At 39.7% G+C, this 24,882-nt stretch overlaps 2 protein-coding genes across 2 annotated transcripts in view; one reads left to right on the top strand and one right to left on the bottom strand.

The window, feature by feature from the left end:
- Nucleotides 1-388: 388 nt before the first annotated feature.
- Nucleotides 389-18,857, bottom strand: pdcl3 (phosducin-like 3). The gene is made up of 6 exons (XM_067444662.1): nucleotides 18,669-18,857; nucleotides 17,835-17,952; nucleotides 15,128-15,218; nucleotides 12,423-12,566; nucleotides 8,009-8,217; nucleotides 389-860 (listed from the first exon to the last, which is right to left on the bottom strand). The coding sequence occupies exons 1-6, from the start codon at nucleotides 18,672-18,674 to the stop codon at nucleotides 712-714; spliced, it is 717 nt and encodes a 238-aa protein (XP_067300763.1). The 5' UTR covers nucleotides 18,675-18,857; the 3' UTR covers nucleotides 389-711.
- Nucleotides 18,858-22,623: 3,766 nt separating this feature from the next.
- LOC137075738 (TBC1 domain family member 8) overlaps nucleotides 22,624-24,882 on the top strand; it is a 69,350-nt gene continuing 67,091 nt past the window's right edge. The window contains exons 1-2 of the mRNA XM_067444660.1: nucleotides 22,624-23,040; nucleotides 23,079-23,208. Coding sequence (XP_067300761.1) covers nucleotides 23,082-23,208 — 127 coding nt within the window. The 5' untranslated portion in view covers nucleotides 22,624-23,040; nucleotides 23,079-23,081. The remainder of the gene's footprint in view (nucleotides 23,041-23,078; nucleotides 23,209-24,882) is intronic.

The raw sequence follows: 24,882 nt of genomic DNA, 5'->3' as shown, positions 1-24,882 counted from the left end.
CACACACACACACTCACACCACAGACTCGCAACATACAAACAAACTCTTACACCACACATACACACACACTCTCTTACACCACACACTCTCTCTCACACACACACTCTCTCTTAAACCACACACTCTCTCTCTCTCTCTCACACACACACACACACACACACACACTCTCTCTTAAACCACAAACACACACACACCCACTCCCTCTTAAACCACACACACACACACACTCTCTTAAACCACACACACACTCTTAAACCACACACACACTCTCTCTTAAACCACAAACACACACACACCCACTCCCTCTTAAACCACACACACACACACACTCTCTCTCTTAAACCACACACACACACACACACACTCTCTCTCTTAAACCACACACACTCAAATGAATACGTTTTTATATAATAATAAATGGTGACAAGCATTGAACTGACAAATGTTGTATTATTAGAAATCTTATATAAAACCAAATGCAAATTTCCGGTGAATAATCCGTTTAATGATGGCTGGTTTAAAAATATTTGAGTGCAACACAAGCAGGAGTCGTTCTCTAGGAAAGCGCCGTCCCCGTCCCAGAGAGCGGCGTGTCTTTAATATGGCAAAGACTAGAGTCTGCCCGGCAACAGTCTGAACAGTCTGAGGTGTTGGAGTCGCCACAAAACGACCGGATTTTGAAGAAGTCCAGCTGTGATAGTGATATAACGTCAGTCCTCGTCTGAGTCCTCATCTCCGTCTCTGCGGTGGGGCGCCGAGCAGCGAATGGACGTCATCAGCTGATCCTGGATCTGTTTCCTGGGGTTTTCCTCCAGGTCCGTCTTCACAGCACCGGTCTCCGATAAACGCCACTCCAGCTCTGGAACAAACAAAACAAATGTTCATGTACATACACACTTTTGGAAAGGAAATGTGAAAAAAAGAAAGCACTTTTTTTTTTTTTGGAGCTGGACAGTTAGTATGAACTCATGGATGGGTAAAAAAAAAATAAAAAAATATACACACACCAATCTGGCATAACATTATGACCACTAACAGGTGAAGTGAATAGCACCGATGATCTCTTCATCACTGCTCCTGTTAGCGGGTGGGATATATTAGGCAGCAAGTGAACATTTTGTCCTCAGAGTTGATGTGTGTGAAGCAGGAAAAATGGGCAAGCGTAAGGATTTGAGCGAGTTTGGCCAGATTGTGACGGCTAGACGACTGGGTCAGAGCATCTCCAAAACTGCAGCTCTTGTGGGCTGTTCCCGGTCTGCAGTGGTCAGTATCTATCAAAAGTGCTCCAAGGAAGGACCAGTGGAGAACCGGCCACAGGGTCATGGGCGGCCAAGGCTCATTGATGCACGTGGGGAGCGAAGGCTGGCCCGTGGGATCCGATCAAACAGACGAGCTACTGGAGCTCAAACTGCTCCAGAAGTTAATGCTGGTTCTGATAGAAAGTTGTCAGAATACACAGAGCAGCTCAGTTTGTTGAGTATGGACCAGTCAGGGGGCCCATGCTGACCTCTGACCCCGCCGAAAGCACCAACAGTGGCACGTGAGCATCAGAACTGGACCATGGAGCAATGGAAGAAGGTGGCCTGGTTCCTTATCGTCAAATTCAAATGGTCATACTATTTTTACTCTTTTTAAAATAAAAAATTACTAATTTAAAAAAAATCCATTCTATATCTATATCCAATTAATTTGCATGCTATATAATATACATTGCATGTCACAAAAACTAATTTAATTATATTTAATAAAATGTGTTATCTACAAATCTAAATGGGCGTCACAGAAGCCTTATTTTACTATATTTCAAAATGAATAACTAACACAAGTTCAAAGCTAGATCTTACCTTAAAGGGATAGTTCACTTTAAAATGAAAATTGTTATCCTTTACTCACCGTCAAGTTGTTTCAAACCTGTATGAATTTCTTTCTTCAGCTGAACACAAGGGCAGATATTTTGAAGAATGTCAGTAACCAAACAGTTAACTGGAGCCATTGACTTCCAGAGTAGGAAAAAAAGATATTATGGAAGTCAATGGCTCCAGTTACTGACATTCTTCAAAATATCTTCCTTGTGTTCAGCTGAAGAAAGAAATTCATGCAGGTGAATTCATGCAGAACTTCCGGTTTCTCACAAGTTTCTGAGAGATTTTTTCGAGTATGGGTCGGCTTGATGTTAATAGAGCGGAAGGTCCTTGTATGGGCTGTACGGGCTCTTCTCCCGGTAGGGCGCTAGCGCGCGTGACTAGAGCGAGAGAGAGGAAATGCACGCCCATAAACACTCAGGTGCAGATCCAGTCGTCCGTGAACACTTATGTCGCGCGCCGCGCTCCACTTTATTCCTATGGGTGACGTCGAGCGACTTCAACGCTTCAGCACAGCATTCTGGGAAGGCAGCGCTGCATTTGAACCGATTTAAACGCAGAAATGACGGGAAGCTTCACAACATCGCTTCAGTCGCATCGCAAAGTGGATCTCCACGGTCACTGCTGTCACAGGACTTCACCAAATCATACCAAAGAAGTGTGTTTTTGACGGAGCGGTCCCAGCGATAAAGGTTTGGCCCTGCTTTGGAAGCAGCCGGTGAGTTAAACTGCTTCAGATGTCTGTGCTGTCGGCTATCGTCGCGTGAGTAAACATCAGTAAACGACACGATCGCGTGCTTCGTCATTCAAATGCGCTAACGGTTACTCCATTGCTGTTCTCTGTATAACGTTACACTAGTCTGACGTGCAAAACCGTTTTGCTTGCTGTTACTGCTACCGTTACTGCTAAGGTCTAGTCGCATACAATAGTCCATAAACCGAATCATGTCCTCATAAACTGCGAGTAAACACACACAAATGTTGACAGGTCACTAAATACAGTCCATACCACAGAGACGGACGTCCTGCTGCTGCCGTTTCTCCTGTTCAATTTATTTCAGCCTCCGAATGATTCTGGATCATTATCTGTATTAGCTGAGATAGCGATGGGTTTCTCCACGCTTGAGGACGTCACCGCTTTGCGCTCGTCATTCTTTAGCTCCGCCCACTCGATACGCCTCCAGCCGCTCGTTTTTTCCGGAAAGACTCGGTACAGCCTATATTTCTTTTATAAATATGATAAAACTAAAGACTTTTCGGAGATATGAAGGATGCAATACTACTCTATAGGTACTTAAGATTGACATGAGATTGACTGTTTCACCCCCACTTTAATATATCCATAAATCTAAATCTACTAATTTTAAAATAAATAATATAGCTGCATGAACATACTATCATTTAGATTCTGCTAAATTAATAAATGTAAGGTTCTTGGGGGGGGGGGGTGCTACTATTTAACTCTTTCCCCGCCAATTACAACTTTTCTGTGATCCTGTGTTTTCAATGTTATACAGTAGGGGGCGCTGTTATGCATCTTCTGAACGAGTACAGCATCTGATCAAAACACAGGTGAAGCAGAATGTAAAATAACACGATCATGAAACAGCATACAAATCAGAACTGCCTGATGTTACTGAATGAAATGTCGCCACAGGACGAGCTCTAGGACTGAAGCTTTGGGGGTGTTAATGGACTTCATCTGCGTTTGATCATCGTTCTGAATATACTCATTAGCTCTATTCGGACAGTAATTGTTGCTCACATGGAAGTCCTCAGTGATAAATTAGTGCATTCAGATGGTGATTTATTCCCGGTGGAGGAGTGATTGGGAACGCACTGCTCACGTGCTCTATAACATGATTGTATGCTGTAAATAAAATGGCATATGCTTGGTATAATAAGAATAAAAGCATATTTAATTTAATAATAGGAAAATAATATCATAATTATTATTTAAATCGGTTTAAAAATAGGAAGATATACAGAGACACAATATAGTACAAATGGTTTTCGGTCTTGTATTTTATCTCAAAGGATGTCATTTTATTCCAAATGAGCAGAAATAAGTGAATACAGCCTCTTATTAACATTAGGTGACCATAAAGCTGTGGTTATTTTGACACATAATCGCTGCCGCCATAATGGCACATTTCAAATATTTACATGCTTGTATTCTTTTTATTTCTTGAGCGGTGATTAAATATATATTGGTCTTGTAAACACTTGCCAGCTTTTCAGTAATAAAAGTCTAGATCTATAAATGCATCCAAATGACAGTGAAGCGCAACCGTACGGTGCCCTGCAGGGGTCAAAAAGGATTTAAACTGTGAATTTTTAAGTGATATATTCTTGAAAACTCAGATGTGGATTCGGACGCCAATAAAATCCCCACATGACCTGTCAAAAAACAGGAGGTAATTCAGCCAGGGATTTTTAGGTGGGTACTGGGAGAAAAACACTGACATTCTGGATTCGGACAGCAATAAAATCACAGACTAACCCCTGTCAATGATGAAAATACCGGATGACCCCACGAGAAACATTTACCGTCCGAATAGGGCTTTTGACAAAAACATTTGCTCAAAATGTACAACCCCAAATCAGAAAAAGTTGGGACATTATGGAATGTGCTAATAAAATAAAAAAGTGATTTCTAAAATTACTTTGACTTGTATTTCATTGCAGACAATATGAACACAAAATATTTCATGTTTTGTCTGGTCAACTTCATGTCATTTGTAAATATGCATCCTTTCCTGTCATTCAGACCTGCAACACATTTCAAAAAAAGTTGGGACAGTAAAGCATTTACCACTTTGTAATGTTGCCATTCCTTTTCACAACACTTAAAAGACGTTTAGGGACTGAAGACACCAAGTGATGAAGTGTTTCAGGTGTAATTTTGTCCCATTCTTCCTGCAAACAAGTCTTAAGGTGGGCAACAGTACGGGGTCTTCGTTGTCGCATTTTGCGCTTCAAAATGTGCCGCACATTCTCTATTGGAGACAGGTCGGGACTGCCGGCAGTAGGGTTGTGTCGATGGACGATATCATCGTCCATCGTGATGGCTGTGCGACATCACGATGGAGAAACACCATCGTGATGCCACGCCCCCGCCACGCCGTCTTGGAGTCAACACACCAGCGTATGTGAGCGGAGTGGAGCGGAGGCAATTTCCCCTCCACGCTCTAAGCATTCAGGAATCCCTCCGCTCCAGCTCCGCTCCGGGTTCACCATCTCCCTCTCCTCGCCTCGCCTCGCTCACTGATATCAGAAACACCGCTCTATCTCCGCTCCGAGGAAATTTGCGGCTAATAACTGCTGAAGTATTTTAGTAAGCTATTATAAAGTTCGGTTTAGAACCTGCATTAACTGAAAAAAATTATAAAAAATAAACAATAGGAGATTAAGAGCCTAGTTTCAACGTGGTTTATTAGAACATTTGTGTGAATTTCCCCCCACTATGCCAAACTGGCTTTATCAAAAGTTAAATATCATTGATGCTTTTTGCCGTGCAAATTTGTTTGTATGTTTGGAAGTTTGGAAAGATGAACGTTTTCATCAGTTATTTTATCTACGGATCAATACAGATGTCTGCTCATTCAAAATCATATAATAGAATATAATAACTGTATAGGCTACCTGGCTACTGATAACTGTATGCTGGTATAAGCACTACAAGATGTTTTTGAATGCATTAGAGAGAACGATTAGTTTGTGTGTGAATAAGTGCTACCTGTTTAAAATGAGCTTTCACCCGAACATATTCAGTATGAGATAAAAATAAAAAAAAAATCCCTTAAACTTTAACATCCCACTCATGCCCGTCGCCGTGATCATCTGTTTCCAGCTGGTTGTTTACCGTGTGAGTTCTGAACACTGCACCATGTGCTTATTTAAATCTTTTCGTTTCTACACATATTAGGCTACATATTTCTCATGTCTGTGAGGCAAGCCTGCTGAGTTTCAGTTTGAGACGCGCTCCAGTTCATGATCATTGAAAGCGATCGCTTCCGCGACCTCATAGTCTAGGCTACTTATTTGCTTCTTATTAATTAAATACATGCAATTGGCCGAAAAAACCTTTATTAAAATTAAGATACAATTTTTACAAAACGAAAGAAAGCTTTTTGCAAAACAAAACTTAATATTAAACTAAATAGGCCTATAACAGCCAAAATCATTTCTGACCCATTTATAGCCTATCATAATCAGATGAAATTATAAAAACAGATAAAAAATAAAATTAGGCTATACATAAATTAAAAACATTGTTTAATGGCTACAACAAGTATAGTAAGCTACAGATTAATGTCATGTCTGAGCTGGATTTGAACGAACATCATTTTACCGCTGGGTTCATGAGCGCGCGCCTGCAGATTATTGAGCTGATCACACCGGCTCCGCTCCGCTCATTAGTCATTACAGGCTCGTTCTCGTCAGAACGCCCACGTATTCAAAAATGGTCGGGTTTAAATGGGGCTCGGGCTCATAATTACAGTTAATGTGTCGGGCAGGGCCGGTCTCTTGGGTGCATTGGCTTGGGTAGGGTCGGTCTTGATTTTTTTGAACTGATCTAAGCTCTAGTTCGCAAAAAACGAAAACGAAACGAAAATATTCGTTTTTCGTCCCCCCTGGACGATATCATCGTCCATCGCGATGTTTTACTGTACACATCGTCAGCTGCCGATTTAAGTGACATCGCCCAACCCTAGCCGGCAGGCCAGTCATGTACCCGTACCCTCTTCCTCCGCAGCCGGGACTTTGTAATGTGTGCAGAATGTGGTTTTGCATTGTCTTGTTGAAATATGCATGGACGTCCCTGGAAAAGATATCTTCTTGAAGGCAGCATATTATGCTCCAAAATCTCTGTGTACTTTTCATCATTAATGGTGCCTTCACAGAAGTGCAAGTTACCTTTGCCAAGGGCACTGACACAACCCCATACCATGACAGACCCTGGCTTTTGGACTTGTTGCTGGTAACAGTCTGGATGATCCTTTTCTTCTTTGGTCCGGAGCACACGGCGTCCATTCCTCCCAAAAAATACCTGAAATACTGATTCATCTGACCACAGTACACATTTCCACTGTGTGATGGTCCATCCCAGATGCCTCCGAGCCCAGAGAAGTCAACGGCGCTTCTGGACACTGTTAACATAAGGCTTCCTTTTGGCACAGTACAGTTTTAACTGGCATTTGTGGATGTAACTACGTATTGTGGTACTTGACAAAGGTTTGCCAAAGTAGTCCTGAGCCCATGTGGTGATATCGCTTATAGATGAATGACGATTCTTGATGCAGTGCCGCCTGAGGGATCGGAGATCACGGTTGTTCAGCTTAGGCTTGCGGCCTTGTCCTTTACGCACTGAAATTCCTCCAGATTCCTTGAATCTTGTAATTATGTTATGCACTGATGAATGTGAAATATCCAAATCTCTTCCTATCTTTCTTTGAGGAACATTGTTTTTAAACATTTCAATAATTTTCTCACGTATTTGTTGGCAAACTGGCGATCCTCGGCCCATCTTTGCTCCTAAAGGATCTTTCTTGGATGCTGCTTTTATACCAAATCATAATTTCAATCACCTGTTGACATCACTTGTTTCAAATCACATCATTATTTAACCCTTTTACCTCATTACTAGCCCTAAATTGCTCCTGTCCCAACTTTTTTTGAAATGTGTTGCAGGTCTGAATGACAGGAAAGGATGCATATTTACAAATGGCATGAAGTTGACCAGACAAAACATGAAATATTTTGTGTTCATATTGTCTGCAATGAAATACAAGTCAAAGTAAATTTAGAAATCACTACTTTCTTTTTTTATTTGCGTTTTCCAAACTGTCCCAGCTTTTTCTGATTTGGGGTTGTATCTCTCTTTTGAAACTTACCCACATTCAAGTGTTGATAACAGAATGCATGAAGCTAGAATAAAGCAGAGGGTCTGTTCTTTCTTTTGACATATTAGATTAGATATATTGAAACGACAAAATATTCTGAGGGCCATGAAACTTGTGAAAATGATCAAAAACGCTGGTGGTGAAGAGTTAAAAGTATTATGTGATCAGCAAATGATGTTTGTGTGTTCATGAATGGCTTATAAGATAGGAGTGAAATTGTAAAATTAAATCATTCTCACCGTCACACTTCAGGTTCATTCCTCCAAAAACCAGAGGGCCAATGAACTGGGCCTTCATCTCGCCCTCGTAGTAGATGAAGATCGTGGGCAGGTTGCGGTCGGGGTAGTTGGGAATGCAGGTGGTGGAAATGGATCTGAGGAACTTGGTTTGAGGAAACTTGTTGGCCAGAATTGACAGATGCTGGTTTATCAGCGTGCACAACGGGATCCTGCGGGATAGACAGACAGTCAAGATACTGTACGGCATTTAGCCAAGGCAAGTAAAACAGTTAAAGGAGTACTTCAGCGCTGGGAAGATGAATCTGCATTTAAACTGGGTCATCAATGTAGTAGAAATGTAAAAATATTTTTGAATTCTGTGCTTTCTAGACTGAGAAGAGATAGAAAATGTATTTGTCTCATGGGGATGAAAGACTACAATTCCCAGAATGCTTCACTGTCCTGTGAGGCCACTCCCAAAGCCACCGCTACCGAATCACTTTTACTTTCCCACCACCGCGTTCATCTTCATAAAATCAGTTCAGTTAGAGAACAGATACTAAAATTAAAAACTGAAAGTGTCTTTTCAATATATTGTGATTTATATTGTGAGGGAGTGTCAGCACAAACGCAGCAGGAGTCAGATTACACGCATAGTAATAAGGGCTGAGGTAAACGCGTCCACACTCGCGGCAGTCGTTCTCAGCGCGCGTTCAGTCTGGCGCGTTTTCAGTTCATGCCTTTGGAAGATTAACTTTCATAGGAATTAACTTGAGAAGATAAAATACTGCCACCGTTTCCATGAATGCCTGAGCCGAGCCGAGCTGTGAGTGCGACCCAACTCCCCATGTGCGAGTTGAAAACATGCGGAAATAGCTTTTAGCCTCTGGCCAAACATTTTAAAGATGACGCAAATCGACGATATTTGTGTCACCGGAGTAATTTTTCCAGAAATAAAATGCATAAAACGCCCGTCTCAGGGGGATGAGAGGGGGGAGCCCGATCATTCGAATATAGTCCAGGGTTTCTACTGATACAAAGCCATATGCTAATCGCTGAAGTAACCCTTTAAAGGGGCAGTGTGTAGAATTCAGAAACCCTTGTTATTAGCGACTCCAGTGGCCGTTCAGTGAACTGCAGCCACTTATTGCTCATGCTCACATGACATAAGAGACTGAATTCAAGGCCCCGTTATACTCACGGCAAAGTTAATTTTTTATTCTTTGCCTGTAAGTAAAAAGTAGTTGTAAATACCTTTATCTGCAAAAGTGAACTAATCCTTTAACAGTAGTTTCCTCACCCCCATGTCATCCAAGATGGTCATATCGTTCTTTCATCAGTCAAAAAGAAACGTAATACGCAATTACGCTGAAAAGGTCACGCTTCACACCGAGTCAGTGTTTACAAGTGTTCATAAAAATGTTTTAAACGATAAACTGACACAAAGACACTTGAATGTGTGTGTATGGTCCTCCTTCCGCAGACATGTAAACACTGACTCTGTACTGCCGCCTACGTCAAGCGTGACCTTTTCAATCGGGTATTACGTGACTTCACAAACGCTCATCACAGAGCAAGGTGAGAGCATTTCTGCTTATAAAACGTATAAATGGCCGATGGTTTGGCTAGATAAGACCCTTATTCATCGTCTGGTGTCGTTTGAAGCTGCACTGAAACTCCTTTGGCCCTTGAACCGTTTGAGGTCAATTGAAGTCCATTATATGGAGAAAAATGCTGGAATGGTTTCATCAAAAACCTTCATTTCTTTTCGACTGAAGAAAGAAAGACATGGACATCTTGGATGACATGGGGGTGAGTAAATTATTTGAAAAAGTTTATTTAAAAGTGAACTAATCCTTTAACGACAAAGCGATGTTTAGATGAATATGTGCTGCATGCGTTCCTCTAAAAGGGTTAGTTCACCCAAAAATGAAAATTATGCCATTAATAACTCACCCTAATGTCGTTCCACACCTGTTAGTCCTCCGTTCATATTTGGAACACAGTTTAAGATGGTTTATATATATTCCGAGAGCTTTCTGTCTCTCCATTGAAAATGTATGCACACTTTACTGTCCTTTTCTAGAAGGACCAGAAAGGGAATAAAAACATCATCAAAGTAGTCCATATGAGACATCAGTGGGTTAATTAGAGTCTCTTGAAGCATCCAAAATACATTTGGGTCCAAAAAAAAAAAAAAAAATCACGACTTTATTCAGCATTGTCCATTGTCTGGACATGGACAGTATAGTGTGCATACACTTGCATACGCTCTCGGACTAAATATAAAATATCTTAAACCAGGGATGTAACGATATCAAAATCTCACGGTTCGATACAATTTCGATATTGACCTCACGGTACGATATTTATTGCGATATTGTGGAAAAGCTCACGGTATTGTTAAATAGCTCACGATAGTGTTTGTGATGATAATAGCGAAAAAATACTGACATTTATTCTGCTTTTGCCAGTCAACAGGCAATTTATTGTTGTATTCACAGATCCATGACCACATAAAACGCTGATCACAGTGCTTTTAACCCTTAAATGCATACCTCGGGTCGCGTCATTCACTACCCTGCTCCTCATTCATTTTTTAAAGCTAGACATCAGCATTCTTAGTATTCCTCAATCAATCGATTTTAAACAATATAACAAGAAAACAATAATAGAATTATAATTGAATGCCTGTTTTTTCACTAGTATTTGTCAAAATTGTATAGGGTCGCTAACGACCCGAGGTGTGTAGGATTGTACGTATATATTTTTGTCTGCACAATGATAAATTAATCTATAATGACGAAATAAAGCGCAATTCACCTTTAATCCGCAAGGTGGCAATGTCTGATAGGCAATGATGAAGTGACGTTTCACTCATAGTTACCTCTGACAGAAAACGAAACAATAATTATAATCTGCAAAACTTGAAATGGCTCAGTGATTTACTGCAGAGAGCAAGTACTAAACACAATCAAATATTAGTGTCACTGTCTCTTGATGATGGATGTGCTCAAGAAGCTGTCAGTGATCAAAATATTGATTTTGAAGACGTTGAAAATGAGTTTGTAGAATATGCTGGAGATGGCGAATATGAGGCAGATGCTGAATATACTGGTAAACGAGCTCTGACGAGGTCAGATGATGATGGTATTAAACATTTGCTCAAACTGAATCCTTCCAAGCTCCAAAAGGTAACGAAATAGGTTTTATTTTATTCTTCTGTAAGTGTAACAGGAGTTTTATATATTATCATGACAGGTAGAGGTCTATCCATGTTAAATATAGATCCGGGTCGCTAATGATCATGGTCTATGTAGTTAACAATGATTTGTTCTGCGGGACTGTGTTTATTCCTCTTGCTTTTTGACGGACACCTGTCCTTTTAATATTGTAACCCAACCACGACGATATTGAGACACGTTTACCAGCGCGATATCGTCACATCCCTATCTTAAACTGTGTGTGAAGATGAACGGAGGTCTTACAAGTTTGGAACACCATGAGGAATTAAAGGGTTACTTCAGCGATTAGCATATGGCTTTGTATCAGTAGAAACCCTGGAGTATATTCAAATGATTGTGCTTTCCCCCCTCATATCCCCCTGAGACAAGAGCTTTATGCATTTTATTTCTGGAAAAATTCCTGAGTCATAGGAGGAATGTTTGGAATAAGGCTAAAGACTACAGCCAGCAGAGGGAGCCATTTCCGCATGTTTTGAACTCGCGCATGGGGGATGGAGATCACACTCAGCTCGCAGGGAGAGCTCAGCTGTCAGCTAAAGGCACTCATTTAAACGGAGCTGTGGTAAGCAATGTAAGTGTTTTAACTTCTCAAATTAATTTCTATGAAAGTTAAGCTTGCAAAGGCATGAACTGAAAAGCGCCAGTCTGAACTCGCGTTGCGAATGTATGCCGCGAGTGTAGTCGCGATTACCTCAGCTCTCATCAGCTCATTTATCTCACTCCTGCAGTTAGTGCTCAGTGCTGTGATACTCGTGCGGTGACTCACTCATTATATTTAACAGACACGTTCAGTTTTTAATTGTAGTGTCTTCAACTCAGCCACAGTACAGGTGGCTTTGGGAATGGCCTCACAGGGCAGCGAAGCATTCTGGGAATTGTAGTCTTTCATCCACATGAGACAAATACATTTTCTGTCTTTTCTCAGTCTAGAAGGCACCAAATTCAAAAATAATTTCACATTTCTACTACATTGATGAGCCAGTTTAAATACAGATTCATCTTCCCAGCGCTGAAGTACCCCTTTAATGACAGCGTTTACATTTTTGGGTGAGCTATCCCTTTAAGAATAAGAAGAGAAGGATACATAAATAAGATACTGTGCATGGGAGCTTTTTACATGTAACATTTAACGTTATATAATATAAAACATGCATATATGACTGAGTGCAAAGGTCAATGTGTAAAATCACCCCTGTTTGTAGAGATGCAGCACCACCCAGATTCCAGCTCCAGCTTTGTTGACCTCCAGCACATAATCCTGACCCGAGATCTCAGTCAACTCCCCAAACGCGTTCTTTATCTGGTTTGCTTTCCACTCTGCAAGCCTCTTCTGTCTGTCAGAGAGAGAGAGAGAGACGATGCACAATTATTAACTGCCCATTCCTAACGTGAACAGTAATTGTGCAGCAGCTGTAGATCAGTGGAAGAGTGTTTAGCCATTAGTCAGTGTAAATTGCCGTTTCAATCCACCTATTTTTATGCACATTTTGGGATGATCCCATAAAAAGAAAGAACTTTATTGCATTTGTCTGCATGATCTGAGACACAGGTAAATTATTATATAATCTAGTAATTATATTACATACAGTGGTTTCTCCTACAGCTGATATTTAAAGCCAGTTTATCAGGAAGTGATGATTTTGTTCTCTTTAAGTGTTCTCAGTGGATGGAAACTGTGCATTATTCGTATAATAAAATGTTTGACGCGAAATTCCAGTTATGCGCACAAGTTAAATTCACATCTTTGAATGGAAACAGCTAACGACACGCGGTTTCTGTTGACAATTAGCATAATGCAACACTGCAGCGTAAAGGCGACTATAGACGGTTAAACAGATTCAAGCGTTGAGTTTCAGAGCGAAACAGATTTTAAAACTTGAATCTGAACTGTAAATTTCACAAGACAAATGGTGCGTTCACACTTGAAGTTCAGTTAGTTTGGATAAAAAACAAAACATAGTCCTGGTCTGCTTAGCGTTCACACTGGCATTTATAACGGAACCTAAAGTTACCGAACCAAAGGCACAGGGAGACGCTCACAACCTGATTGGTCGGCTTATATGACGTAGGAGCTCGCTTACCGAACATTAAAACAATGCTGTGTGCCGGATTAAACGCCATCATTTTTTGCATGTACATGGCATTATTTTTACCTGCTGAGAACTCATGAAGAGCTCATAAAATGTTCAAAGACATTTAAAACAGCAGCAGGATTTCCCCCGTTGTGCAGAAAAGAGACGGCAGTTCCATCGTCTGTACCGTCTAATGGGCAACAGGTCCTCTGATGACAATAACCAGGTATGCTTTTTGTGCGTTTTTCCTTGCATTTTCAAAACATGCTCGTCGGACCAAATATTGATGAGGCACCTCCTCGTTGCTCTACGTTTGCCCTCTAATGTTAACATTACTCATTTTGGATACACCGATCTTTCCGCATCGTCAAATCAGCTGACTATGCGTCGCATCTTGTGACATTACGTCCAGTTTTTGGTTCGTTTACATGTCTTTGGTCCATGTTACATTCATATATCAATCGAACCGCACCAGAGTTTGTTTGGAAGCAGACCGAGACTCCTCTTTTTAGCGGTCTCGGTCCGCTTGTTTGGTGCGCACCAGGGTTCGGATGGCAGCGTTCACATATGTTCAAATGAACCGCACTAAACGAGCAATCGCACCAGGGTTTGATTTAATCGAACCAAACATGACAAGTGTGAACGCACCCAAACACTGAAATGATCCACAAATACCTTCAGAACTAATAGCAAAAGTTTACTACCGAATATTGAATATCAATGCAGTGCAAAATTGTAACTGTGTTAGGGCTGTCCCCGAATAAAGGATTTACACATTGGAATCAGAATTGTCGAATCTCTCTATGCTCGGCCGATAGTCGAATCATTTGTCTGTGTGTGTGTGTGTGTGTGTGTGTGTGTGTGTGTGTCTGTGTGTGTGTCTATGGGTTGGGAGGGGCACGACACTAGTCAGCAGGAGGGTAAAACTATTTCTCTTTTTCTTTACACACTGCACACAGCAACAACTTTTAATAAAGCGAGCAAACTGCCTGCCAACTGACAGACGAACTGACAATAGCTCTCTTATTTAGGTTTAAATAAAAGGTAATGTGGTGGATAAACATTAGTAAAATGTTCTCTCATAACATTTTAAAGCTGCGATCGAAATACAGAACATCACAGAAATATATAAAAGAACATTTTGATAAATAAACCTTAAAAAAAAAAACCTGCCTAAAGAGGAAAAGAACACCGTGCGTTTACATGCACGTACTTAAGTCGATTGTGCCTAAAGGGGATCACACACCGGATTGAAGCTCAGCACCGCGTCTCAGGATCTCACACCAAACACACACAAGCTCAATTTTGAATCGACTCTTGAATTCACAGAAGAGCTGCACGATAGGTCTATCTTGTAGCACAGGGTGAAAACAGTATGTATATTGACGATTTGAGGAAAATATAATATACATTTAATATATAAATGGGGGTCTGTGGTGCGCAGGATTTTAAACAATTTCCTGAGTCGCCGAAGACAGGCGTAGAATGCGGCCGCCGGTGTGTGTACACCATACTGTAAAAATAAAAATAAATAAAAAAAATCATTGAAAACAATGTGTTCGAATTTTAAAGGCGCGACGCTGAGCTTCACGCTTAAAGGGTACGCACAGCGGACGCAAAGCTCATCGCCGCGCCACGTCTTTAAAATATTGAGCACCCCCATATTGCCGAAATGGTATGATCCTCGTTTCATAACAAGCGAATATTCGACTGTGAGATCGGTGAAAAATCATCGGTGTTAAAGTCGTGTTAAGACGCGTGTTATCATATGGCCCTAACTACAACATAATGCTGGATTTCATCAATAACACACACATACGTACCTGTACATCTCCATGGCGAGCTCATCCTCATCATTAAACTCATCTTCATTTTCCTCCAGCTCCTCTAGAGTCATGCTCTCATAGGTCTTCACTGCAAAAGAGCAGAATATCAGGTCACAGGCTTCAGGAAAAACAAGACTGATTATCTCAAGCAACAAAAACTTTATTTAAAGGGGACCTATAATGCAAAATTCACACAGATGTGTGTAAACAGCCAGCCAATAATAGTAAAACTCGACCCAATACTTCTTTTTTTTTTATAAACCCCATCGATCATTATCAATCTAAAATGTTATACAGGGAGTGCAGAATTATTAGGCAAATTAGTATTTTGACCACATCATCCTCGTTATGCATGTTGTCTTACTTCAAGCTGTATAGGCTGGAAAGCCTACTACCAATTAAGCAGATTAGGTGATGTGCATCTCTGTAATGAGAAGGGGTGTGGTCTAATGACATCAACACCCTATATCAGGTGTGCATAATTATTAGGCAACTTCCTTTCCTTTGGCAAAATGGGTCAAAAGAAGGACTTGACAGGCTCAGAAAAGTCAAAAATAGTGAGATATATTGCGGAGGGATGCAGCAGTCTTAAAATAGCCAAGCTTCTGAAGAGTGATCATCGAACAATCAAGCGTTTCATTCAAAATAGTCAACAGGGTCGCAAGAAGCGTGTGGAAAAACCAAGGCGCAAAATAACTGCCCATGAACTGAGAAAAGTCAAGCGTGCAGCTGCCAAGATGCCACTTGCCACCAGTTTGGCCATATTTCAGAGCTGCAACATCACTGGAGTGCCCAAAAGCACAAGGTGTGCAATACTCAGAGACATGGCCAAGGTAAGAAAGGCAGAAAGTCGACCACCACTGAACAAGACACACAAGCTGAAATGTCAAGACTGGGCCAAGAAATATCTCAAGACCTTTTTCCATAAAACCTTTTTCTAAGGTTTTATGGACTGATGAAATGAGAGTGAGTCTTGATGGGCCAGATGGATGGGCCCGTGGCTGGATTGGTAAAGGGCAGAGAGCTCCAATCCGACTCAGACGCCAGCAAGGTGGAGGTGGAGTACTGGTTTGGGCTGGTATCATCAAAGATGAGCTTGTGGGGCCTTTTCGGGTTGAGGATGGAGTCAAGCTCAACTCCCAGTCCTACTGCCAGTTTCTGGAAGACACCTTCTTCAAGCAGTGGTACAGGAAGAAGTCTGCATCCTTCAAGAAAAACATGATTTTCATGCAGGACAATGCTCCATCACACGCGTCCAAGTACTCCACAGCGTGGCTGGCAAGAAAGGGTATAAAAGAAGAAAATCTAATGATATGGCCTCCTTGTTCACCTGATCTGGACCCCATTGAGAACCTGTGGTCCATCATCAAATGTGCGATTTACAAGGAGGGAAAACAGTACACCTCTCTGAACAGTGTCTGGGAGGCTGTGGTTGCTGCTGCACGCAATGTTGATGGTGAACAGATCAAAACACTGACAGAATCCATGGATGGCAGGCTTTTGAGTGTCCTTGCAAAGAAAGGTGGCTATATTGGTCACTGATTTGTTTTTATTTGGTTTTTGAATGTCAGAAATGTATATTTGTGAATGTTGAGATGTTATATTGGTTTCACTGGTAAAAATAAATAACTGAAATGGGTATACATTTGTTTTTTGTTAAGTTGCTTAATAATTATGCACAGTAATAGTCACCTGCACACACAGATATCCCCCTAAAATAGCTAAAACTAAAAACTAAAACTTCCAAAAATATTCAGCTTTGATATTAATGAGTTTTTTGTGTTCATTGAGAACATGGTTATTGTTCAATAATAAAATTAATCCTCAAATATACAACTTGCCTAATAATTCTGCACTCCCTGTATATTTGCTCAAATAATTTTACACATGACTGCTTCTCCAACGCTGGATTTGCGGAAAAGTTGTTTCTGAGGGGTCAACACCAACTCTACCTAACGTCATACACCGAACGAGTGAGGATGGCACTTTATATTCTGTGAATGTTTGCACATTTCCTCTCTGAATGAGCTTTTAGAAGGCTAATATGGCTAAAGTTACCATCGTCTCTGACTGTTTTCACAGAGACTAGAGCTGTGTTGTTAGTTTTATCCTGAGGAAAAAAAAAATAACATAAAAAAAATGCCATCTGTAATTCATAAACACACATTTATTATGCACTGTATATAGTTTGGTGACGGACGTTTTACATTCCCACACAATTTATAGATTAACATGATGGTACATGCTAGTCGATGAATTGAATCAATGCAACTCCACAACAACTAGCGTTACATAAATGATCATACAGTCTAAAAATGTCAACCTAAGTCTCTAATCTGTGTTGACTCCGGCTCAAACATGTACAGCTTCTCCACAACTGGTTATTTCTGACATTTTTTCTGAGAGAGATTCGCATGTTTTGTTGCTGACTTTGTATATGAAGCTTGTGTAAAAGCTACACCCTCTTCTAGAAAGGGGGCGGGGAGCTGCAGCTCATTTGCATTTAAAGGGACACAAAAACATCACATTTTTGATCACCTAAATAGGGGCAAATTTGACAAGACATCATAAATGATCTGTGGGGTATTTTGAGCTGAAACTTCAAACACATTCTGAAGACACCCAAGATTGTAATACATCTCGTGGAATGGGGAATAATTTGTCCGCTTTAAACTATAATTGTGTGAAGGTAACCTCATCTTACCAATAGACTGAGGCTGAAGAAGCTGCTCGTCATCTTCCTCCTCCTCTGGTTTTTCTTTAGGAGGCAGAATGCCTTTCCTCCTGAGGATGTCATTCCACTCGGTATCTTCATTTGGGTCCTACATTCACAATAAAACACATTCAGAGACATGATGTTATCAACTGCACGCGGGGAAAATTACAACTTCCGTTTCAGAGTTCACTGAGTAGAAGTTATCTGCTGGATCAAAGTTTTTACAAATCATATTAAATGACTGCTGGGCAGATTCAATCAATAATACGTTTAAATTATTACATTAAAACATTTATATTTCTCGCAAAATCCATGACTTTCAATATTTTATTAATTTGCATGGCTTTTCAGGGCTGGCAATGACATTTTAAATATCTTTTGATATTCCACAGTTACTCTGAACAAAAAAAATATATATATTAGATCATTTTGTACTCAGAAACTGCTAGTTAACTCCACAAACAGTTACAAAAGGCAAGTAACACTGAATTAAAATTGACATTGAATGTAGAACTGAAACAGTAACGTATTTTCTTACAAAATGTGCTCTTTGTTTCGTTTACAACGTCGAATATATATATTTTTACAGTGTACCCAGCCTCAGTATAAAATATAATTTACACAATGTAAACGTGCAAATCACTTTTCCTCAGGTTGTATTATGTCGATTAAGAGTTACTAGACAAAATTTCTTTTCTAAACTATCATTATCATTATAACTAGCATCTCCAGAAACTGCTTTAACACCTCAAGTAATCAACGACCCATACAAATCAAATATAACGTGAATTATACTGCATATTTGTTTTTTAACACACAAACCTGCATCTCTGTGCTGTGTGAATCACACCTCTGCTCTCACAGCGCTGGATACAGAAGGAGCGCTCCTCGTTCTCTTCCGGCCGAACACAAGCTGCATCCGTAGCATAAAAACATATAAACATCCATTTTTAATCAGTTTTCTTAAGAAAAATAGGCTTTGAAATGAAAATAAACACTTTAACGCCATGATGGAAATATATATTTGCGCAAGACGATTAATGCGAACATTTAAACTCGAGCGGAACAGAAGGGTGTAGGACGATAATTAGGGTTGCACCGTTTTCCGCTTTGTTTCTGAATGCCCATTTATGGCGTTGTAATGCAGCGCACGTAATGACCAGATAGCGCTGTCAATCAAACCACGTGACAGGCGTGACAGACTCCTCAAGCTGTCCATTTAGTATTTTATAAAGTAATTTATAACCATCAATTTTGGCCTGATTTGTGTTCCTTTATTTTAATACCAACGATATGTTTTTATGATAAAAACCCTCATTTATCTCTTGAATATGTCGTAATTTGTTATCCCTCAGATTTATACACAATGCAAAATTACCTCATGTTTAATGCCTTTATTTGAAGACCTAATTTACCTGTGCTTCTCTTATATTTATGTACGTAAATCCATGTGTTTAATCTACTTTGCTTTTATTGCTATTGTATCTTCGAGATACAAATATGTTGTTCGTCCTTGTTCCTGTAGCCTATTTAAATTTTAATCTTTAAGCTGGTAAGCTTTAGCACATCGAAAGAGATTTGCCAAATTTCATGTCCACTGAAAGCAAATGAACTAAAAGACTGTATATGTACTGTTTCAGAAAACAAAATAAAGCAATAAATCCAAACAATTCAGACTTTTTTATTGCAACATTTTGAACATTGAACACAAAACATTAATCATAACAAATCAAATATAAGGTAGTGATATATTCCTATTTATAAAATGAGTAAAATAGGTTTTATTGACGCAAATGTAATGTATTGTGTAATATGTTGTTATATTTTGTTATTATATAAGTGTATAACATACCACATTTTAAATTCAACATCAATATCGTTGAAAAAAAAAAACGAGTTGCATTTTCTGAGTTGCTTTTCAATGTTTGAATTATTTTGTCAATCTGGATTCACGGCAAAATAATTTTGTATAAATATAATCATACAATAAATGGACATCTCTTGTTTGTCTCTGTTCATTTGCATGTATAGATATGATAATAATATAATTCAATTATTAATAAAAAAAATACTGAAATAAATAATTATATGTGCTTAACCGGTCACAATTAGACTGCCCATCCCATCCCATGAACGCCCCGCCCTTTTCTCTAAAGCCCCGCCCTCAGATACAGGTCTATAAACCCAAGTTTGCAAAGGATTGACATGAAAAGAGTTTTTGTGATTGGACCGGCTGTTAATTGGTTACTGAATTAGACCGACCATCTCGTTATCACCCTACCCTTTTCTCTAAAGCCCGCCCTCCGATACAGGTACGCAAATCTGACGAGCTTGCAAATGATTGACAAGTCAGGGAGTTTTTGTGATTGGTGAGGCTGTTAATCAGTCACTAGACCAACCCATCTCGTTATTGCCCCGCCCCTTTATGTAAAGCCCCGCCCTCAGATACAGGTTAGCAAACCTGACGAGCTTGCAAATGATTGACAAGTCAGGGAGTTTTTGTGATTGGTGAGGCTGTTAATCAGTCACTAGACCAACCCAGCTCGTTTTTGCCCCGCCCCTTTATTTAAAGCCCCGCCCTCAGATACAGGTTAGCAAACCTGACGAGCTTGCAAATAGGCTTGTTTGAGATGAGCAAAATCTGCACAGAACCGATCACCGGTGATCAGCGTGAGATGCATGCCGGTTAGAAATGTGTCCGAGGGCGGTCCGCCTTGCTCTGATGTCATGCTGACGTATGTCGAAAAAGTCTCGCGAGCGAAAGGCGGACGTGTCGGATTCTGCAGTCGAGCGCAGTTGCTCTCCACTGACTGCGCGGAGCAAAAGCACGATGGGAAACGACTTACTGACGCTAAATGCTCATTGGTTTAAACAACCATGACGTATGGTTCTTTTTTTAAATATTTGATTTTAAAACTATGATATCATGTTTATATGTGTATAAATAATGTGTGTGTATTCTCAAACTCTCGGACAGTGCGATCTCTCTGTGGGTTGTGATTGTTGTCATATTAATACAAATATATGAAAACGCATGTAATTAAAGTAAAAATCATTGAAAAACAGATCTTTCGAATGGAAATAAATAACAAAAACTTTGGATGTCTTGTTCATAATATTTATTTTCATATAAAAGCAACAGAACTTAAATGACATGCAGTTTATCAGCAACAGAGCGCACAAGTGTGAATCCCGCGATATCCGCAACTGATCTCGCAGGCGTCTGATCCATTACGAGAGGAGAGAACTGTCCGGCTTGCCTGGACTTTTTTCACTCCTCCCCTCACTGCAACCGCCTAGTCTCGCATTTATTTCAGGCGAGGCAAGGCGCATCTCACACAAACCTATTGATTGATAAGTCAGGGAGTTTTCGTGATTGGTGCGGCTGTTAATCAGTCACTAAATTAGACCGCCCATTTTGTTGTCACCCCGCCCCTTTCTCCAAAACCCCGCCCCCTTCAGAAACAGGTCAGCAAAACCGAGCGTGCAAATGATTGACTGGCAGAGAATTTTTGTGATTGGTGCAGCTGTTAATCAGTCACTGAATTAGACCGCCCATTTTGTTGTCACCCCGCCCCTTTCTCCAAAACCCCGCCCCCTTCAGAAACAGGTCAGCAATCCCGAGCGTGCAAATGATTGACAGGCAGAGAGTTTTTGTGATTGGAGCAACTATTAATCAGTCACGGAATTAGACCACCCATCTCGTTGTCGTCCCACCCCTTTTTTAAACCCCGCCCTCAGATACAGGTCAGCAAACCCGAGCTTGCAAATGATTGACAGGCAGGGAGTTTTTGTGATTGGTGCGGCTGTTAATCAGTCACTGAAAAAGACCGCCCATCTCGTTGTCGTCCCGCCCCTTTTCTAAACCCCGCGCTCTTCAGAAACAGGTCAGCAATCCCGAGCGTGCAAATGATTGACAGGCAGAGAGTTTTTGTGATTGGAGCAACTATTAATCAGTCACGGAATTAGACCGCCCATTTTGTGTCGCCCCGCCCCTTTCTCTAAATCCCCGCCCTCATATACAGGTCAGCAAACCCAAGCGTGCAAATGATTGACAGGCAGAGAGTTTTTGTGATTGGAGCAACTATTAATCAGTCATGGAATTAGACCACCCATCTCGTTGTAGCACCCGCCCCTTTTCTAAGTCCCGCCCTCATATACAGTCAGCAAACCCGAGCGTGCAAATGATTGACAGGCAAAGAGTTGTTGTGATTGGTGCGACTATTAATTAATGAATTGACCCTTTTCACATATCCGGGTTTCTCAGAAGCGGAAGTCATCATAGTTGGGTAGCCTACATTACAGCGGGGACTAGATTAAATTTATATATATATATATTTTGTATTCCCATTTTCTCAAATAGCCAAAGGAAAACGCAACAATAGTGTTTTTTTTTACAACTTTCAAAAAGAGGAATAAAATAGAGAGAGATTGATAATAACAGCAAGAAGAGAGAAAGTAACAATTTTACAGTCACATGCAGCAAGCTATTTTTGGCTATTTTTTTGTAATTTGATGCAATGGTAATACAATACAAAGTATAGTGTTATAAACGTACATACATAAAAAAATATTAAATATACAAAACGTTGCAGGATTGACGCGTCATCATCACAGTCTGAAAAAGCCCCGCCCTCAGATACAGGTCAGAAAACAAGTCAGGGAGTTTTGTGATTGGAGCGGCTGTTAATCAGTCACCGAATCAGACCGCCCTTCTGGTTATCGCCCCGCCCCTTTATCTAAATCCCCGCCCTCAGATACAGGTCCAGCAATCCCGAGCATGCAAATGATTGACAGGCTGAGTTTTTGCGATTGGACTGGCTGTGATTCTCAGGGTAGTTGTGACGGTAAATTGTGAACTTTCAGCAAGTACAATACGACGGTAGGCTTTTATTTCACCACAGATAGGCTACGATTGACAGTATAACAAGACCAGTCAGGATCAGTAAAAAGCGTCGAGAATTCCTGTCAGTCTGCAACGGTCAGCTGATACTGATAAGCTTATCTTGACGAGAAGGATATAATAAGTTACGTGAAATGAAACTTCTCTCGCCGGAACCACGAGCAGGAAAGGCTGGAAAAAAGCGGAAATAAACAGTCGCAGAAAGAGGAACTGTAGTTATGGGCGGAATATGAGGCTGCGAGTGCGTACTAGAAACATCAACACGAGCCTGAGTGTGTGTGTGTGTGTGTGTGTGTGTGTGTGTGTGTGTGTGTGTGTGTGTGTGTGTGAGGATGTGGATCACTCCTGAAGAAGTTGTGCTGAAAAACGCGATCAAGCTTTGGGTAACGGACAAATCCAACGGTTATTTCCTCCTGCAGCACCGGAGGGGACACGGAGACACCGCGGGGAAAATCACAGGTGAGATTATAATAATAATAATAATATGGCTGAATATGAAAACCTGCTCGCTTTGGGATCATAAAGAGACTCGCTGTAAAGTTCAGTCTTTTGTCTGGATCTGAGGCAACTGTTGCATCCTGGTTTTCCTTTTGTCTCCACTGGGAGTTTCCTTCCAATAGACCTACATGGAAAATATCAAAACAAACATCCAGAGCTGTTTGTATGGAAGCCCATTTGCGCCACATATGGAAAAAATGCCCTGGTCTATGTTACTCATGGCACAAAAGAAGCCGAAATTATGACATGCTAAATCATAATTTTAACTTTTTATGCCATAATGATATAAGAAGTCATTATTGTGAGATAAAAGTCGAAATGATCACATACTAAGCCATACATTTGACTTTCATAATAACATAAAAAGTCAAAATTATGATGTAAAGTCCAAAATTAGGACATACTTCTTATGACTAAGTCATTATCATGAGATAATTATGACAAAAAGTAGAAATTATGACATAATTGTAAACATTATGGTATTAAGACAAAAATTAGGACATGCTAGGCTACTACTTACTCATTAATGCAAGATAAAAGTCGAAATTATGACAAAAAGTAATAAGAAAAAGAAAAAAGAATACTGTCATTAATTTAAAAAGTCAAAATGATGACATGTTATTTTTGAGTAAATCATAATTCTGAGATTAAACATCGAAAATATGACATACTAAAGCCATATGCTCTCGGAATGATTAGTAAAAACGAGTTTCCTAGGTAAAAATTGCTCATGAGCGCCCTCACATTTCAAAATTTGAATGGGATGAACTCGTAATCACGACTTCAGAAGTGGGAATTATCAAATTTTCGATAACACGTGAAGGCGGCAATAATTATGACAGTCAATCATTATGAAATGAAGTAAAAATTATGACAAATATAATTCATTTTCATTAATTTATGTCATAATGATATAAAAAGTCAAAATGATGACATTGTCATGATGATATAATTAATTTTACATTCATGAATGTCATAAAACATCAAAAATATGACAGTAAAAATGGTGACATACTAATCGTGAATGTCATAACCAAGGAGATAAAAGTTTAATTTATGACATAAAAAGTCAAAATTATGACATACTAACTCATAATGACTGTCGAAATGATGACATGGTCAAAATTATTTGTTATAAAATTATGATATAAAGTCATTATCATGAGATGAAAGTTTAAATGATGACATACTATGTCATTATTAAGGCATATGACAAAATTGTAACATAATAAGTCATAATTTTGACCAAAACAAAAATCTTAATTAATTCATAATTATGAGATTAAAAAGTCAAAGTTAAAAAAGGTCAACGCTAAGTCATCATGAGATAAAATTGAAAATGATGACATAAAAAAAACGAAATTATGACATACTATTAGCTAATGACAGTCAAAATGATGACATTATGTCAATATAATTAATTTGCCATAAATAGTAGAAAAATTATGACATACTAATTATGAATGTCATAATCATGAGATAAAAGTTGAAATCATGATATTAATCGAATTTGATACTACTAAGTAATGTCAAAATTATTATATCATGGCAATGTCATAATTTTGACTTCAGACTGAAGTCTAAATTATGACTGTAATGATATAATTTATTTTACATTTGTCATAAAAAAATCAA

This window comes from Pseudorasbora parva, chromosome 5 (genome assembly GCF_024679245.1).
Source record: "Pseudorasbora parva isolate DD20220531a chromosome 5, ASM2467924v1, whole genome shotgun sequence".
In the NCBI taxonomy this organism is placed as follows: Eukaryota; Metazoa; Chordata; class Actinopteri; order Cypriniformes; family Gobionidae; genus Pseudorasbora; species Pseudorasbora parva.
This window is presented reverse-complemented; position numbering and strand designations above follow the sequence as displayed.